We start from the raw sequence: 18,768 nt of genomic DNA, 5'->3' as shown, positions 1-18,768 counted from the left end.
AGACCACTCCATCACTTCATGCAATGGAAGGTTTCCTCTGCAGTCTGCATTGACTCTACTGATCCCAGGAGGGGGCTGCTACTGAAAACATTATTGAAACTCTGCATTAAAACTGCCACAAGCTGATGTGCAAGGCAAGTGGGAAAAACAATGCTATCACTTCATGGTTAACCACTTTATACCTCTGAACTCAGGTGGTACTTTAAATACATCTAGTTGATGAAAAATAAATAAATAAATAAACCATTTGGATATTCAGGAAACCACTCGTTCATAAACAAAACCAACCATTCATCTCTATGTTGGATACAGGGTCTAGTCTTGATTTCAGGGGGATTATCTGTCAGATGATAATCCTACATGATCTCTAGGATTCCTTCAGCTCTTAAAATCCTGATTTCATGTTGTAATGATGTCTCTGCCAGCTGAACACTGCCCCAGAGTAAACTGCCCACCCACCAACCTTCTGTTTTTCGAGGTCACAGAAACATGCCAGCCTCACAAAGTCCACTGGCTCAACAGTGCTTTGCAACATCTGTTAGCAAAACAATATATTTACCACATGGCCCTTAGTTCAGCACTCTGCCTGGGAGGCCCCCATGTGAGGCTTACATCTGTTAGAACACCTGCATAGAGAAGAGGCACTTCCTCTTGAATATCCTGAAACTTGAAAGTAATTTACTAGTCATTACATACAAACAGCTGTTGCTAGCTGCCTAGGAAGAGATCAGATATTACTTTGGGTTGTTTCTACAACTCTAACCAAATACGATCTGTCTGAAGATTCATTACGAAGCACGTTTGGCTCAAGTTCATTGATGGCTCCCTTCTTTTTCTTATACAACATCAAGATCCAAAAAGGATTTAAGGGGGCTTTACAAAAGCAGAAATCATACAATACTATTGAAATAGATTAAGAAATTAGGGTTGGAAGAATTAAAGAACACAAAGAGAGTTAGGACACAAACGCATGCTATTAAATTGCTAAAGATTTACTGAATTTCCACTGCAAATTTGGCTTTGAGCTCCCCAGGAACCAAGGCAGGAAAAGAAAATACCAGCCGTATTTCCTATGAAATAAAAGCATCTTGGTTGTTCAGGATACAGATTCTCTGAGAGACATTTCTCCTCTGGGTGGTTGCAGGAGACAATGAGCAAGCCAGGGGATAGAGCCCCAGTGGGTCAGCCCTTTCCACCCCGGAATTCTCTTGCAAGTCTTTCTCAGAGGCCCCTCCATGAAAATGGACAGCATGAGGAACACTGAAGGGCGATTCAGTAACTGGGATTCTACACGGGGTCAAATGAGGGCGGCCCAAGAACGTGGCTTTCGGATGGTCTGGCTGGATCCAGCGATATCGACTCTCCGGAGGAATGGGAGAGCTACACAGCCTTCTGGCAGCGCTCCACGAATATCATTTATCACAACCAGGCTTTTGAGTAACAAAAATATGGGCAGCCTCCAACATGCCAAGTCCAAACACTAATACTTTTGAATGCTAGCACTTATTTGGCCCTGGTGCTGCATTCACTCTCTCGCTGGGCTGTTTTTTTCCCCTGAAACTCTCCCTTACAGGCCTTCTCTTGCCTCTCTGAGCCTCAGTCTCCCTGGCAGCTCTTCCATCCTCCTCCTTGGAGGAGCTTCCACCATATATGCCTGCCTGCCTGCCTGCCTGCCTGCCCTCTCCCCTCCCCCTCCAGCATTCTCATCCACACTCAAGTCTTCTAAATACCTTTCTGGATTCCTTTCTTTCTTTAATATTTATTTATTTTTATTTATTTGGCTGCACTGGATCTCAGTTATGGGATCTACTTCCCCGACCAGGGATGGAACCCAGGCCCCCTGCAGGGGAAGCGCAGAGTCTTAGCCACTGGATCACCAGGGAAGTCCGTGGATTCCTCTCTACAGGGGGACCCCTTTCTGGCTCCTAGGAAAGCGCTTCAAATTCCCAAAGCCAGCACCATCTCTCACCCTCCCCCGGCTCCGATCCCCTGTCCCCCTCTTCTGTCCCCTCCTCTTGGAGGCCCAGCTGCCCAGGCAGGAAACACCCTTTCTTCTCTCTCCCTTCTGTCACTCACACACACCCCGTCTGTCCCCTACACAGCTGACTGCCTCGACAACCCACCCTCCCACTGTCGCCCTCAGTCCAAGCCGCAGCATTGCGAGCCAGGCCCTCTCTCACCCTGCACTTCCTGAACTAGGCCCCCTGACTCAGCTCTTACCTCTCCAACCCAACTGTTCTAGAACTCTATTTATACAGCACAATCTGATCACAGTGCTCTTCTGTTTCAAACCTCCAGTGGTTTCCTAGCAGCCTGCAAGACAAGGTTCAACCCCCGTTAGGTGGCACTGAAACCTGGGCCCAATTCTCTGTATCTTCTCGTCAGCTTCCCACACTGCTGCAAACCTGTTTCCCCATCAGACTGAGCTCCTTCATTACCTTTTCTCAAGTTATTTCAGCCTCCTGCAAAGCCTTAACCTATGTTCTCTGCCCAGTAAATACCTGCTGCTGCTGCTAAGTCGCTTCAGTCGTGTCCGACTCTGTGCGACCCCATAGACGGCAGCCCACCAGGCTCCCCCATCCCTGGGATTCTCCAGGCAAGAACACTGGAGTGGGTTGCCATTTCCTTCTCCAATGCATGAAAGTGAAAAGTGAAAGTGAAGTCACTCAGTCGTGTCTGACTCTTCGCGACCCCATGGGCTGCAGCCTACCAGGCTCCTCGGTCCATGGGATTTTCCAGGCAAGAGTACTGGAGTGGGGTGCCATCGCCTTCTCCGCAGTAAACACCTACTCATCCCTTAGTACCCAGCTCGAATAAGACCCTGAAGAGGGACTTCCCTGGCAGTCCAGTGCTGCCAATACAGGGGATGCAGGATCGGCCCCTGGTTGGGGAGCTTAGGATCTCACGTGCCTCACAGGCCAAAAGAAAAAGAGAGCCTAAGCAGAGCTAGGGGCCCCCTTCATCCAGCATGCAAAAAAAGCTGTTCTCTGGAATGGTACTTTTCCACTCTCAGGCTGGAAACTTTCTGTATCAGAGGTTCAGTCTCTACCCGCCCACCCCCCTGGGTTCCCAAGGACTCCTGGTAGCCAGCACACTGGAGATTCTTGATAAATGTTAATTAACTGAGTAAAGTGAGTGACTGTCATTGGCTCCGTGCTGCTCTATACAGCTGATATTTTTTATAGTCTCCTTACTTTGCCATTATCCAGTACATTTAAGATACTGAATTCTGGGCATTACATAGGACTCACACACCATTAATATTCCACAAACTCTTCTGATGTAAACTCACTTGGGCGGGCAGGTTGAAACCCAGGACTGTGGAGCCCTATCTCTGACAGGCCCCACCATAAAAACCTCTGATGGTTTTACCCAGCTGCTGTCTGCTGGCAGAAATACTTTCCATTCAGCCTCCCCTGGCCCTTCCCACCACTGCCCACCTAGGGCAACTTCCCAAGGCACCCTTCCCAGGCTGGCAGTGGCTTCCAGACCCCTAGAGAAACCCCCAGACTTCCCACCCAGGAACCTTCTCTTCCAGGATGGTCCCCACTAACGCCCCAAGGCAGTCTGAGCTGCTGCTCTTGGTAAGAATGAGTCAGAGAAAACGCAGTGTCAGACTTGGTTCAGGCCAAGAAGGAAAGGGTCCGTTGACCTTGCCTCTGCTCCACGTTTCAAAGAAACCAGATCGACCCACTTGCAGTCCCCAGGGCCTGGCACCTTCAGTGTCAGTCCTTCTTTTGTGCTTGGCCATGCTCAGAGAGGCTAATCCTGGTTAAAACAAAATGACTGCATTCCTCCCATGATCTGGGGCCCAGACAGGGATCCAGCCCATTCCTCTGTCCCAGACAAGGCTACATGTGAACTGTTATGTAAAGCAGCCATTTAGAAGATCTGTAAAGAAAACGTCTTGGAAAGCAGAGTAAGAGATATGGCCCGTCCTCAGATTACTTCTCAAGGGAACCCTCACCTTAGACTCCTCCAACCCCCACAAGGCCAGGCCCCCAGCTCCACGTGATAGCACTTGCCACTGTGGTTACTGAGATGATTATTTGATTGTCGCCTGTGTCTCACACACTCAAAGATCCAATATTGTTTACTGAATAAATGAATGTCTTTTGGAACAAGGGCACTGTGTGACCTTGATTTCTCTTTAACTGCTGCTCCCCTAGGGCACAGCTGGGGCCCCAATTAGCTACAAGCCATCCATCCCAAATCTGCCAATACCATTCTATTGTTCCGCTGTCAGCATGCCTTTGGCTTTCTCACTTTAATCTCCCAATTCAAATAAATCCAAAACTCGACTCTGACATCTGTGGCTGGGCTCCCTGCCTTTCCACGATTGGAATTTGGAAACTGGACTTAAAACTCAGGAGAAAAAAAGGGCAGAGGCACTTTCCAAAGGCTGCCTGTATGTCCAAAGTCTCAGCCTTCACCACCCTAAAAATGGATGCATTTTGTTCTAAGAATTAAACTGTCACCTAGCGTGGCCATTTATTGAAGAAATGGAAAAGGAACAGGGTGGGGGAGACAGATTCATTCTAGAGCAAATTTCTGGATTCTTCCTGTTATGGGAATGGCAGATTTTAGTAAGAATGACAGCCTCATCTCCTTTTCAGCCTGGCACACTAGGGGGCCAAGCATGTTGCCAGTGCAGACTCTTCATATACTTTAAGAGGCCTCCACAAAGCTACTAGTTTATGGGCTAATCTTCCCGCTAGATTGTGTGTCATTCCTGATCACGTCTAGGAACCACATCCAGTTAATCATCTGTCATAGCCAGCCCAAAGCCCTGCTGGCACTACGAGCTCAGAGAAGGAAGGTAGGAAATGAGCAAAGGAGGTAGGAAGAGTCACTGAGGCCTTTCAGCAACTGTCAGAAAGCCTCCAGAACTCCACAATTTATTAATTTCTTACCATGGGCCCATGAGGGGTGAAGCACTTGATATGTATTATCTCAATCCTCACAACAACCCAGACAGGCAGGTATTATTATGATTACTCCTATTTGAAAGATGATGAAAAAGCCCAAGAGAAGTTAAGCAACTTGCCCAAGGTCACTCTGCTAGCAAGTACCAAAAAGTGAACTCAAAGTGTTTGCTGCTCAGTAGTACCTGACTCTGTGACCCCACTGACCACAGGACTCCAGGCCCCTCTGTCCATGGGATCCTTCAAGCAAGAATACTGCAGTGGGCTGCCATTTCCTTCTCCAGGGGATCTTCCCTAAACCAGGGATCGAACCCAGGTCTTCTGCACTGCAGGCAGATTCTTTACTGTCTGAGCCACCAGTGGCTTAAATAGAAAGTACCAGAACTGAGATTTGAATCTGGGAACCAACCCCCTCCAGGGGATCCTTCAACCAAGACATGATAGAAAGTGATCTGAAGAGGTTCATCCTTGGTCCTGAGCCCTCTAAGACAATACCTCCCGGAGAGAGAGACTAAGTCAATTAATGACAACGCAAAAGATGTCAAGTTCTCTCAAAACATCTTCAGACTCCCAGGGTTGGCCCAGTGCGTCAACTTTTAATTGCAGCAACCTGAGAAAACAAATGAGGGAAGAGAATAACCTGAACCAGAAGGTGGGACAGCAGATTGCTGCTGCTGCTGCTAAGTCACTTCAGTCGTGTCCCTCTCTGTGCGACCCCATAGACAGCAGCCCACCGGGCTCCCCCGTCCCTGGGATTCTCCAGGCAAGAACACTGGAGTGGGTTGCCATTTCCTTCTCCAATGCATGAAAGTGAAAAGTGAAAGGGAAGTCGCTCAGTCGTGTCCGACCCTCAGTGACCCCATGGACTGCAGCCTACCAGGCTCCTCCGTCCAGGGGATTTTCCAGGCAAGAGTACTAGAGTGGGGTGCCATTGCCTTCTATGGGGACAACAAATTAGGCACAAGAAAAAGCTAGTTTTCAGTTCTTATCATCTCTTCACGCTAACGGGATATTTGGCTTTCAGGCTGCAGTTATGGGTGGAAATACTTTTCCCCTCAAATCCTGAAGAAAACAAATTAAGAATCATGTAAGCAAAACTAACCAAAAGCCCTATCTAATATATATTTACATAATACACGTTTATACCATTAGCACAGCAAATACTGAAAGCGAATCCTTTCTACCTTATGGTCCCTTTGGAGGTGGGTCAGTTTAGGTAGGGACACCCCAACAAAGACGACAGTGCTCAAAGAAAACGATTAAGGGGGAACAAATACAATGGATGATACACAGGGACGCACAAACAAAAGAAGAATAGGAAGAGGCAAACACAGAAACTAAGGGAAAGGAGGCCAAAGGTTAAGGAGGTTTAGCAGCTGGTTTCTGCCTGGGAGAGCAACTGCCTTACTGATTTCCAGACAGAGTGAGGTGGGCTGCGAAGAAAAATCTAGGAAACGGGGATATGCAGGGGTATTATTTGTTTATTCTTATTAGATTCCCTATCCTGAAAATTCTGATTCTATAGGCCTTTAGCTGGGCCAGGAATTTTTAAGACAATCAAGGTCGAGAATCCCTAGGGACAGTCTCACTTTTGAGGATGCCGATTACCTACGTGTGGTTTTTCCAGTAGTCACGTATGGATGCTGAGAGCTGGATCATGAAGAAGGCTGAGCGCTGAAGAACTGCTTTCAAAGTGTGGTACTGGAGAAGACTCTTGAGAGTCCCTTGGACAGCAAGGAGATCAAATTCATTGGGAGAAGTGATGCTGAAGCTCCAATCCTTTGCCACCTGATGCGAAGAGCTGACTCGCTGGAAAAGACCCTGATGCTGGGAAAGACTGAGGGCAAGAAGAGAAGGGGGTGACAGAGGATGAGATGGTTGGAAGGCATCCTGACTCAATGGACAGGAGTTTGAGCAAACTCAGGGAGATTGTGAAGGACAGGGAAGCCTGGAGTGTGGCAGTCCATGGGGTTGCAAAGAGACACGACTGAGCAACTAAAAAACAATAATTATCTATGTCAGCCAGACCTGTTCACAGGTCTTCATCGTCCAGAGTTCTGCTGTGAATGTAAGTCACAGTCCACTTCTGTGGAGCTCCTCGACAGCAATGGCAACCTAAGCAATTTCTCCCCGCATCACACATGCCTCCTGGCATTCCTCATACATTACCTCTCAAGCTCGTACCTCCGTGCCTTTGCACACACTGTTTCCCCTGGCATGTTTCTTTCTGCATGCTGAAATCCTCTTCGCTCTTCCCAATCCTATCTCCAAAACGCCTACCCTTCTTTCTGTATCGCTGTAAGGACTTTAAACTCCTTCTACCTTGTACTCTGGTTATTGACAGAGACGCCTTAATCACTCCTATTTGAGGATTTGCTCTTAGGGGCCATATTATAACTTATCTTTTTCTCCCAAAGGTCTTATCATCTGTTGAATGATGATTACCCAGGGAAATAAAATAAAACCAAGGTTGAATTTCAGCCCCAGGCCAGAGGTTCCTTTTCTCTATCTCAAAAAAGGAATCAAAATTTTCCTGACTCAGGCAGGATATGTTCTCTTGCCCCAGGTATTCCCACCCAGAACACCATGGGAAAATTCATCATTAGGCAGGTCAATATTTCCTATAACAAAATTTCACATCAGCTAAAATAAAGCCACTTTCTTCTGCCCAACTGATCTCAACCCCTGTTCACACCCAGTGGACTCAGTCAGTGGCACATATTTGGCTTCCCCAGTGGCTCAGTGGTAAATAATCTACCTGCCAAGCAGGAGACATGAGTTCTATCCCTGGGTTGGGAAGATCCCCTAGAGAAGGAAATGGCAACCCACTCCAGTATTCTTGCCCGGGAAATCCTATGAAAACAGAGGAGCCTGGCGGGCGACAGCCCATGATGTGGCAAAGAGTCAGACACGACTTAGCGAGTAAACAGCATCAGGCACCCATCTGCCATCTGGATATCAAGCCTTTCTTTCATGGCGAGAAACAGCCACGGGAACTCCAGACACTAGAGGCTGATTTCATCCTGAGCAGGGACTCTCATTCCAGCTAAAACCCACTAAGTCTGGACACACTGCATTCCCAAGACCACAGGGGAGGCCTGACTGCCCCGTAACACAGGAGACCGGAGAGGTCGGTGACCCAGCCAGGAAACAGGGATTCAGGAGGCAGTGCCACACCTCACTGGCAGATGCTGCTCAGTCCCATCCCAAGAGAGAAGGGAGGCTTTGCCTAGTATTGAGACATTATGACTTCTTTAGAGTTTAAGTCAGGAGTTGATACTCTTCCAGAATGCACAGGAGTTGTAAGAGCCCTGGACCTGAGAAATAAAAGATACAGTTTACAGTCTATCCTGTGCCCTACTTAGTTCTGTGTATTAATAAGCAAGTTCTTATTGCCTGTTTGAGCCTCAACGTTTGTGTCTCTAAAATGTAACACATAAAATGAATTTGAATGCCCAATCCAGCAAATATCTAAATAATACAGAGTTATAAACCATTAGCTTGAAAGCAGGGAAAATAAAAGGATAAAGTTACCACTGGAAAAAATTGGGATACAGGGCCCAACAGTTACTAAAGTCAAGCCACAAATTTGTTTCTCTGCTTCCTGGCAGCCAAAGCAAAAAGAGAAACATGATCAGTTACACCCAATTGTCCACAAGCAAAGTCATGCCAGTTCCCTGGGACAGGCAAAGCTTTTCCTGGCACCAGATTCTGAAAGAAAATTTCTCCAATTTACTTAACAGAGACATTAAGTGAAGCTGTAGCTTAAGTCTTCCACAATGTAAACTCTTAGAAGAAATATAGTAGCAAGTTACATAAAGCTATTTTGGAGAGCATCAGTCCATAAAGCAAAGGGCAGGACGCCCATCTCAAGTTCATCTCAGTGAAAGTAATTCTGGCGGGGCTGAGCTAACATGGCCCAAGTATGCAGCTTTCAGTTGGCCCAACTTAAATCAAGGATAAAACTAAGACCAGGTAGACAACTTGTTCTTCCAAACACTTCTATAAATATTACTTCTTCCACATGGATGTTTATTAAGAGTTAGTTAGCAGTTTCCAATTAGATGACTTCTACATTCCATTCCAGTTCTGATAAATCTAAGTGACCTTTTTGGTCTTCATTTACTTATATTAATTTAAAATTTGGTAGTTTTCCCCGTCTTACTGCACTCCCAAATCAATGGGAATTCCTGCCAGTGAGAGAGAGAGAGAATCTAACTATTAACATTACTCTCGCTATTAATAGCTAATACCAAGTGCTTATGTACCAGGCCCGGGGCCTGGGTTCCCGTGCATTCTCTCATTTAATCCTCCCATCAACCCTGTGTGATAGTAACTATTATTAGTCTCATTTAACAAATAAGGAGTAGAGACTTAGAGAAAATGTCCAAGGTCACAGAGCTTTCTGGTTCCAAAGTCAAGATTCTTAGTTCTACTCACAGTGCCTAGTATTCATGAAACATGATTACTAAGTTTGTCCGAACAATGAAGCCTAGAGTGAGGCTAGTAGAGCAGGAAAGAGTTATTAACAACAAAAAAAATAACAGTAGAGCTTTTAGAGACTTTGGCAACCTATAAAAAGAATAAAAGGATGAAAAATTTGTGAGAAGCAGAAATCCCAAAAGAAAAGTAATTCCACAGGAACAGGAATTCTCAGGAAAGGGAAGAGAAAACTTCTTTTCCTCCTCTTCTCTTGAAAACAAAATATTATAAAATAGATAACCAATGAAAACCCACTACACAGCACAGGGAACTCTGCTCAATGCCCTGTGCTGACCTAAATGGGAAGGAAATCCAAAAAAGAGGGGATATATGTATTACATACACACACCTGATTCACTTTGCTGTACAGTAGAAATTAACAACATTGTAAACCAACTATACTCCAAGAAAACTTAAAAAAACCAAACAAACAGAAAAGAAAGTCATTTCCTACTCTTCAGTTCAGTAGCTCAGTTGTGTCCGACTCTTTGTGACCCCATGGACTGCAGCACACCAGGCCTCCCTTCCATCACCAGCTTCCGGAGTTTACTCAGACTCATGTCCATTGAGTCGGTGATGCCATCAAACCATCTCATCCTCTGTCGTTCCCTTCTCCTCCTGCCTTCAATCTTTCCCAGCATCAGGATCTTTTCAAATGAGTCAGTTCTTCGCATCAGGTGGCCAAAGAATTGGAGCTTCAGCTTCAGCATCAGTCCTTCCAATGAACATTCAGAACTGATTTCCTTTAGGATGGACTGGTTGGATCTCCTTGACGTCCAAGGGACTCTCAAGAGTCTTCTCCAACACCACAGTTCAAAAGCATCAATTCTTCACCGCTCAGCTTTCTTTATGGTCCAACTCTCACATCCATACATGACTACTGGATAAACCATAGCTTTGACTAGACAGATTTTGTTGGCAACGTAATATCTCTGCTTTTAATATGCTGTCTAGGTTGGTCATAACTTTTCTTCTAAGGAGCAAGCATCTTTTAATTTCATGGCTGCAGTCACCATCTGCAGTGATTTTGGAACACCCAAAAAATAAAGTCTGTCACTGTTTCCATTGTTTCCCCATCTATTTTCCATGAAGTGATGGGACCAGATGCTATGATCTTAGTTTTTTGACTGTTGAGCTTTAAGCCAACTTTTTCACTTTCGTGTTTCACTTTCATCAAGAGGCTCTTTAGTTCCTCTTCACTTTCTGCCATAAGTGTGGTATCATCTGCATATCTGAGGTTATTGACATTTCTCCCGCAATCCTGATTCCAACTTTTGCTTCATCCAGCCCAGCATCTCTCATGATGTACTCTGCATATAAGTTAAATAAGCAGGGTGACAATATACAGCCTTGACGTACTCCTTTCCTGATTTGGAACCAGTCTGTTGTTCCATGTCTAGTTCTAACTGCTACTTCCTGACCTGCATACAGCTTTGTCAGGAGGCAGGTCAGGTGGTCTGGTATTCCCATCTCTTTAAGAATTTTCTAAAGTTTATTGTGATCCACACAGTCAAAGGCTTTGGCGTAGTCAATAAAGCAGAAGTAGATGTTTTTCTGGAACTCTCTTGCTTTTTCGATGATCCAGCAAATGTTGGCAATTTGATCTCTGGTTCCTCTGCCTTTTCTAAATCCAGCTTGAACATCTGCAAGTTCACAGTTCACGTACTGTTTAGGCCTGGCTTGGAGAATTCTGAGCATTACTTTACTAGCGTGTGAGATGAGTGTAACTGTGCGGTAGTTTGAGCATTCTTTGGCATTCCCTTTCTTTGGGATTGCAATGAAAACTGACCTTTTCCAGTCCTGTGGCCACTGCTGAGTTTTCCAAATTTGCTGGCATATTGAGTGCAGCAGTTTCACAGCATCATCTTTCAGGATTTGAAATAGCTCAACTGGAATTCCATCAATTCCATTAGCTTTGCTCACAGTTTCTACTCTTAAAAGACTCTAAACTTTGACTCTCTTGGTCATTCATTCATTCATTCACTCCAGCAACAATTCGATATTTACCCTGTGCTACTCCCTGCCAGGCACTGTCAGCAGTGAGCAAGACACAGGAGCCTCCAATCCAGGCATCAAGTAGACAATACACTTCCAGATGGTATTAAAGTGCTTTGAAAAAAAAAAAAATTAAGGGGATTAAGAGAGGCTGAGGGGCAAGGAAGGAGGACTGTTCTAGATAACAGATCAGGAAGGGGCTCTCTGAGCAGCATTTGAGGGAGCCCAATCATGCAAAAATTTTGGAGTCCAGGCACCAGCAGAAAGGCCCAACGACAAAAACAAACCTTACATGTTTTAGAAACTTCAGGAAGGCCACTGCAGTGGACTGAGGCCAGACTGAAGAAGAAAAGACCAAGTGAAGACCGGTGGGGAATGAGGTGGGAGAAGATGGGAGATGGGGCTACAGGGAAAGGAGGTGGACGCTTTCTGAAGGGTAATGGGAGGGGCATAATCCTACTTTAAAATCTCTAGGGCTGTGGTCAAAGCTCCAAGGGACTCCAGAGAGATGTAGTATCACCTTTTGTTAGGGATAGTATCACCAAAATCAAAACTCTTAAGGGAATCCCTTTAGCCTGTAGGCCCTGGTTTTCCATTGTTTGTTGTTGTTTAGTCCCTAAGTTTTTTGCAACCCCATGGACTGTAGCCCACCAGGCTCTCTGTCCATGGCATCTCCAGGCAAGAATACTGGAGTGGGTTGCCACTTCATTCTCCAGGGGATCTTCCTGACCCAGGAATTGAACTGGCATCTCCTGCACTGCAGGCAAATTCTTTACCACTGAGCTGCCAGGGAAACCTGCTTTCCATCACTAGATGCTAAAAGTAAATAAAGCAGTTCCTTTTCCAGAGCTTTATACCCTCTTGTGATGAAGGGAATGCAATTGTCAGAGCAACTGGTGGTTTGGTTGACAGACTCTAGGGAAATGCCAAGATAATTTATAAAGAAAACTGATCCAGACCTCTATTTGAATCCCACCTGCTCTTCCTATCCTAGGATGTCGTATCCTTGGCTATCCTTTTGTTGCTTTCTTTTCTTTTCCAGAGGCTCAAAACTCAACACTCTCCATGTGAGCTGCCTGACCAAACTGAATATTATTAAAGTTAATTTCAACAATTCTACTGTTAGCCTTCCCAAATAAGGCATACCCTTGGCAGGAAGGACCACAGAGTATGAATTTGAATTTGAATCTTTTCTGAAGCTAAATTGCAGCTTTGATTAATTCGAGGAAACTTCTTTTACCAACGTGTTTGGACACAAGAACTAAGAGGGAAACATCCAACATGTGGAAGCAGCAGCTGTGTATGTTTCTGCTTGAAAGTAGAGACAGGTAAAGCGATGTGAAAGTGCTAGTCGCTCAGTCGTGTCCGAGTCTTTGCGATCCCATGGACTGCAGCCCACCAGGCTCCTCTGTCCATGGGATTTTCCAGGCAAGGATACTGGAGTGGTTTGCCATTTCCTTCTCCAGGATCCAACCCCAGTCTCCTGCATTGCAGGCAGATTCTTTACCAACTGAGCTACCAGGGAACGGGTAACAGAGACAGGTAATAGCATCAGAAAACGGTGACTAACAAGATACACCTGCACACAGGAGCCGAGCCATCACCCAGGAAAGAAGCTGGGCTGAGGTCGGCAAGGGGGCATGGAAACTTGTTGTCACTTCTTATTAAGAGACAAACCCCTGGCTCCCCTCCCCGCTCCCAACAACAACAAAAAATCACCAGTATGCCCTTCCTCCAGATTACACAGCCTGGAACACCCAGATACTAAACAAAATCAACCTTTCCTGCTGGCCAGACTATTAATGTCCCAGGCACAATGACTGTTACCATCAACTCAAAACCATTAAAATCATTCAAACACTGAAAATTCACCTAAATCTGGGAATAATGCAGCAGGTTCAATGGCACTACTCACGACCCCAACTCCACACACCTAGAAACATCCAGTCGTACAGAATAGTGAACAGCAGCCCTCAAATGGACTGGAGCAGGGTACTGTGGGAGTAACAGGGCCTATGCCTAGCTCTCAGGGCCAACGCGTCAAGCCAGGTGAAAGCAAACACTACACCCTTATGTTTCAAAGCCCAGGCCTGCAACAGATGAGTGGTCCTGGGTTTGAATACAGTGTGGGTCATATAATCTGATCAAGGCTTTGCATATCATTGTTCATTGCCCCAAATTCCCACTAGTTCAGAGTTTCTTATCAACCATCTGCCTCATAACTTCATGGCCCACTTATTAAAAATGTCCCCCACTGACAATAAACATCTCCAGACTGGACTTACAAACTACATGTTCAAACATTATCCAGGTCGTCTTTATGCACATTTAAGTCCGAGAACTTCAGCAATGTTTCTGCAAACTGTGGGCCATGAGTCATAACCAGCAGTTGATATTTTTTTTTAATTAAGTAGGAAAAAATTATAAATAGAACACACTGCAGGTAGTCAGGGCAATTATTGTTTCTGGGAACTTAAGCAGTTACGGGCCTCTGTGCAGTGATGTAAAATGTATTCATCACTGTGGTTCAGTTTGAAAACCACTCTCCTAGAGGGATGAAGGAATATTTTTATGGAATATTTTACGCTATTCCTATGCACGGTGTTTATTTTCCATTTTTCACCCCTAATTCCAAGCTTCTGGATTTTAGTTCAAGCACAAGTTATCAAGACACAAAGGCTGTTATCAAATCCTAAACTGATGAGGCAATGCCAAACTGAATAGGGGCATCAGCCCAAGGCTCCTTCCTGCCCCAGACCCTTCTCAAGGAGCTGCGGATACGGAAAGGGGCCAAAGGGAAGTTTGCACAACTCTCCCCAGGCTGGACCTGTTCCTTGGTAAAGAACGTGCACGCTCATTATCATACATTAGAAGAATTTAAGTGTTCCCTTAAGAGGGGGTAGGGAGCCGGGGGCAGGGGAGGCTCAGTCTCAGCCTAAGGAATAGAGAGAACTCAGCTTCAATCCATCAATGCAGTCCTGGGGCAGTGACTAGGTCAAAGGAAAGTCAGGGAAGGGTGAATCCAGGCCCACTGACCACAAGGCCCTGAGCTCTCAGAATCAGGACAGCACTGGACAGCATCGGGCATGTGAGGTCTCGTCTCACCCCAGAACCAGTGACATCAGTTGCCTTGGGCAAGTCACTTAGCTTTTCAGTCCCCTAGGTTCCTTGTATGGCCAATGTTCTTGGAGCAAGTGGAACACAAGGAATCAGACAGCGTCCCTTCTTGCCCAATGCTCTAGGACAGGCAGCCCCATCTTGCTGGACCAGAAGAGAGGAACATGGGAGAAAGAGGGAGCGGGGAGAAGGAATAGCTGGGACTTCTCTGGTGGTCCAGGGGTTAAGGCTCCAGCTGCCATCGCAGGGGGCGTGGGTTCCATCCCTGGTGGGAGAACTAAGATCCCGCCTGCCAGCAGGATGTGGCCAAAAAAAGCAGCTAGCTGTCTTTTCAGCTTTTAGACTCATCAGAAGCAACGACTTTCTGAAAACAGACTCAAGACTCGAGGAGAGCAACTGACAAGGAGGCCAGAGCTCAAAAACAAAAAACCCAGCGAAGCCCAGGAGCGGTTTCCCCGTACCATTCAAAGCCGCGGGACTGCGGGCGGGTCAGCTACATCACAGAAAAACGGAGGGCGCTCACTCCCTTGGCTTTGTAAGCTCTTGTAAGCCGAGAGTGAAGTCAGAGGTGGCAGGCTCCTGGGCCCGGTCCAAAAGAACAGGTGGTTCCCCTCCCCCCCACCCTCGCCAACAAGAGAAAAGTCACCACTTGGGGTAAAGATACCCAGAGGAGGTCAGTGGCCAGGGAGGATGCACCTGAAGCAGTGCGAGGTCGGGGCTGCCCCGCCAGACCCACTTCCCGAGAGATACTCGCTGGAGAGGCCCCTTGATTCCGTCGGGCAGGAGTGAACTCGCGCCCACCTCTTTGGCAAGGGCGCTGGGGAGGCGCCGGGAAGCGGCCAGGCAGGAACTCGGCTGCGGTTACCTCTGCCCGGGGCCGGCCAAGCGCTCCTCGGAGTCTTGAGGGCGGCCAGTCCCCCAAAAGCCGGGAGGGGGGAGCACCGAGGGCGGCGCCCCGGGACCCAGTGTCTCCAGCGGAGACCCAGCGACATCGGGGACAGCAAACGCCTGGAACTCCCACCCTGGCCCCCCACCCACTTAGTCCCAACCCGCCGGAACTAAGCTGAAAAAGGCGCGGCCATCGGGTCTCCAGGTTCACACCCCCCACCCTCGCCCCGCGCGCTCCAGACCTGCCCGGCTCGTCGCCCGGGTCCCCGGCCCCGATCCGGGGACCTGAGCCCCCTCGGCGCCCGCCGCGGGCCACAGCCAGGGCCCCGGCAGTGTTTGTAAACAAACCGGTCACGTGGCCCCGGCGGCTCGCTCCCCGCCCCCTGTGCCCGCGGCCCCCCGACCCCGCCCCGGGGCGACCCCCGCGCCGGACCCCACCTCGGCCGCGCCGGCCGGAGGGTGCCGCGCTCGCTCCAAGGGAGCCGGGCCGCCGGGGCCCCGGGGCGGGATGGAGGGGGACGGGGACGGGCGCCCCGCGCTGACAGCGCGCCCCACGCCCACGCGCGCCGCGCTCGCGTCTCACTCACCAGGCAGCCAGCAGCCCCGTCCGGCCCGCGCCGCGGTAGGCTCCGCGGGGATGCGCAGCAGCGAAGGACCGCCCGGCCGGATCCCGGGCCCCGGGCGCGCTCTTAAAGCCACAGCCGCCGCCGCCGCCGCTCCGCATCCCTCCGGGCCGGGCCGGGGGCTGCCGGGTGACGGACACGCTCCCGCGCCTATCCCCTCGGCGCAGCACATAGCAACACGCCGCGGGTTGGCTGCGCCCGGCCGCAGCCCATCCGCCGCGAACCAATCAGCGAAGGACGGAACTCCGCCCCCTGCTTCCCAGACCTCCGCCCCCCACCCCCCACCACCCCTTCGGGCCCCGCCGTGCTTGGGTGCGGGGTGCGGGGCGCGAGGCGGGCGCCGGGATCTGGCCCCGAGGAGGCTGAGCCCGCCGCGCCTGGCAAGGCGGGGGGCGGCTGGCCCGAGGAACGGGAGAAAGGGTGATGACGATGGGGAGGCTCTCGGCGCCCGGGCGGAGACCGTTTATTTGGGTTTGGAGTTTGTCTCCAGGTCAAGGCTGGGATTTTTAGAACCCGGGGTGGTGGTGGTGTGGCGCTTTCTAGTGCTGCTTCTGCTTAGAGGAGCTAAGACAGTAACTCACTCCTCACGCCTTAGCCGCCCCCAACTCAGTCTAAGTTACCTGGAGAGGCTCTCGGGACCCAGGGCAGTTGAATGTAAAAAGCAACGCCAGCCCGAGGGGGCCCCCGCCAGGCCCCACTCCGCAGCAAGGCATTTCCCGTTGTCTCTGCTCTCCTTAAACCGGGCGCATTAAACTCAAGATAAGAGGCATTTACAGGCATTGGAAGACACCTCGCCCCCAATTGCTGCTGGTTTTTCTAAGGCTTTTGAAGAGAAACGATTCACCCGGGACACGAGGATGGTCAGTGAACACAGGAGAGGTGCGCCCAGTCTGGGTCAGTGGAGCGGTGCTTTTCACGGAAGAGAAGGTTAAAAAATAAGCCCAGGGCTATCAGGAAATCTAGGGAGGCACCAGGTGGGCGGAGTGGGGCAGTCTCCCAGCAAGAAAACAGGTCACTTTGAGAAAGAATGCAGCCAGGGATCAGGGGCAGAGAGCAGTTCAGCCTTTTCATTTGGCCTCTGGGATTCTGGGATTGCTCAGAGAGCAGTAGGAAACCCCGGGTTTCACTGAGCTGCTGTTAGAATGTGAGACACTTTGAGCTGCTACTGGCTTCAACCCTTTTCCACGCTGGTTTGCGCGAAAGTGGAGAATGGTACCCAAGGCAGATCCCCAGGTGGCTCAAACTTCACCACAACTCCAGCCAACTGTCTTTAAAATACATTTGATTCAGTTAATATATTTCTCATTTGGATTGTATTCCGATAATATATATTGCATGGTTGGATGTGAATCCAATCCTAATGTTAGTAAAAACAAAAAATATACCTGAAACACATCAGCATCTCACATATGTATCAGTCTTAGTGTAAGCATTTTCAGTGTAAACAAGATCACATTGTCACTGCTCACAGTTGATGAACTTGGAAAGTTTAAAACAAAAAAATTTTAAATACTTATCAGATAAAGAATCTAGAAAGGTTTAGCACTTAATCCTTAATCTTTGAAGAAGTGGTAGATTCTTTAGATTATTGAGATCTTGATTTCTGCCCTAATCTGCCTCTTGGGCAAATTTCTTCCTCTTTCTAGACCTTAGTAGCCGCAGTTTGAAACAAAGAAGATTGAAATAGATTGAAATAGTCCCCTCCAGGCACTAAAATCTAAGCAGGTCCCGAAAGTCAAACTTGTTACAATGTTTCAACAATATTCTAGTGAATATTCCTGTTGCCAGATCACCACTCCCCAACCGCAGGCCCTGCATGAGTTTAACACCCTGGAATATTGGTATGTTATGTAACAAGATTGGTGGCTACTGTTTAAATAAAAGATAATGTTAGCTAAGGCGGACGAGCCTGGTGGGGTGCTTCAGAGGGAGATCTGAGGACCCCTGCAGGCCGGCCGCGTATATGCCGGGGACTGGAAGAGGCATCCAGACTGCAAGACCGGAGACAATAGAACCAAGCCAGGCAGCCAACCAAAAAGATGAAATAAGCCTGATCATGCCTCCTCCCTGTCAAAAGAGCCAAGCATTGTGAACTATTCCCGGAGAAAGTAGAAGTGAAACAAAGTAGCAGAAACAACTTCTCTTCCTCTGAAAGCACCTTGAATGGCCTCTCAGAACACATTCACTCAGGGCCTATTCTGTGCCGCCTTGCCTGATTGGCTTGAATGGTAGTTTTCTAAAGAATCTACCAGAAGAAGAGACAGCTGAGCCTATGGAGAGTGTGTGAGAATGGACAGGTATTTATCCCATAGGGCAAAAATGAGATGGAAAAATACAGGGAGAGATGTAAATAAATTCGTTCAGGTAACCCCACAGACAGGTGTCAGCCTGCCTCTGTCAGTGGCCCAGGACCCTTGTCTCCTCTGTGTGTGGCTGAATTCGTTCATTCCCAAAGCTTTCACAGCCATTCTTTTCCAGCATCCGCTCTCCCCAACCCGGCATTCCTACTGTTGCCATATTGACATCACTGCTACTGTGAAAAGGTCACATTTTTTTTCTTTTGACCATGCCACTCACAGTGTGGGATCTTAGTTCCCCACCCAGGGATGACCCCATGCCCCCTGTGTTGGAAGCACAGAGTCTTAACCATTGGACCATCAGGGAAGTCTCAAAGGTCACTTGTATATGCTCATGGTGGGCTTCTCTAGTGGCTCAGCTGGTAAAGAATCTGCCTGCAA

At 48.3% G+C, this 18,768-nt stretch overlaps 1 protein-coding gene across 6 annotated transcripts in view; it reads right to left on the bottom strand.

Moving 5' to 3' along the window:
• The window catches only part of YPEL2 (yippee like 2), a 67,971-nt gene extending 51,792 nt beyond the window's left edge, over positions 1-16,179 (bottom strand). The window contains exons 1-3 of one of the 6 annotated variants that reach the window (XM_070772581.1): positions 15,995-16,179; positions 6,538-6,762; positions 5,421-5,535 (exon numbers count right to left, since the gene is read on the bottom strand). In XM_070772581.1, coding sequence (XP_070628682.1) covers positions 5,442-5,535; positions 6,538-6,762; positions 15,995-16,131 — 456 coding nt within the window. In that variant the 5' untranslated portion in view covers positions 16,132-16,179 and the 3' untranslated portion in view covers positions 5,421-5,441. Of the gene's footprint in view, positions 1-288; positions 1,667-5,420; positions 5,536-6,537; positions 6,763-15,215; positions 15,563-15,649; positions 15,727-15,994 lie in introns of those variants that run through there. The other 5 variants (XM_070772580.1, XM_070772582.1, XM_019981177.2 and 2 more) reach the window with 5 other exon arrangements.
• Positions 16,180-18,768: the final 2,589 nt, after the last annotated feature.

Source organism: Bos indicus, chromosome 19, assembly GCF_029378745.1.
Source record: "Bos indicus isolate NIAB-ARS_2022 breed Sahiwal x Tharparkar chromosome 19, NIAB-ARS_B.indTharparkar_mat_pri_1.0, whole genome shotgun sequence".
Taxonomy (NCBI): Eukaryota; Metazoa; Chordata; class Mammalia; order Artiodactyla; family Bovidae; genus Bos; species Bos indicus.
The sequence above is the reverse complement of the archived record's forward strand: the minus strand, read 5'-3'. Positions and strand labels throughout refer to the sequence as shown.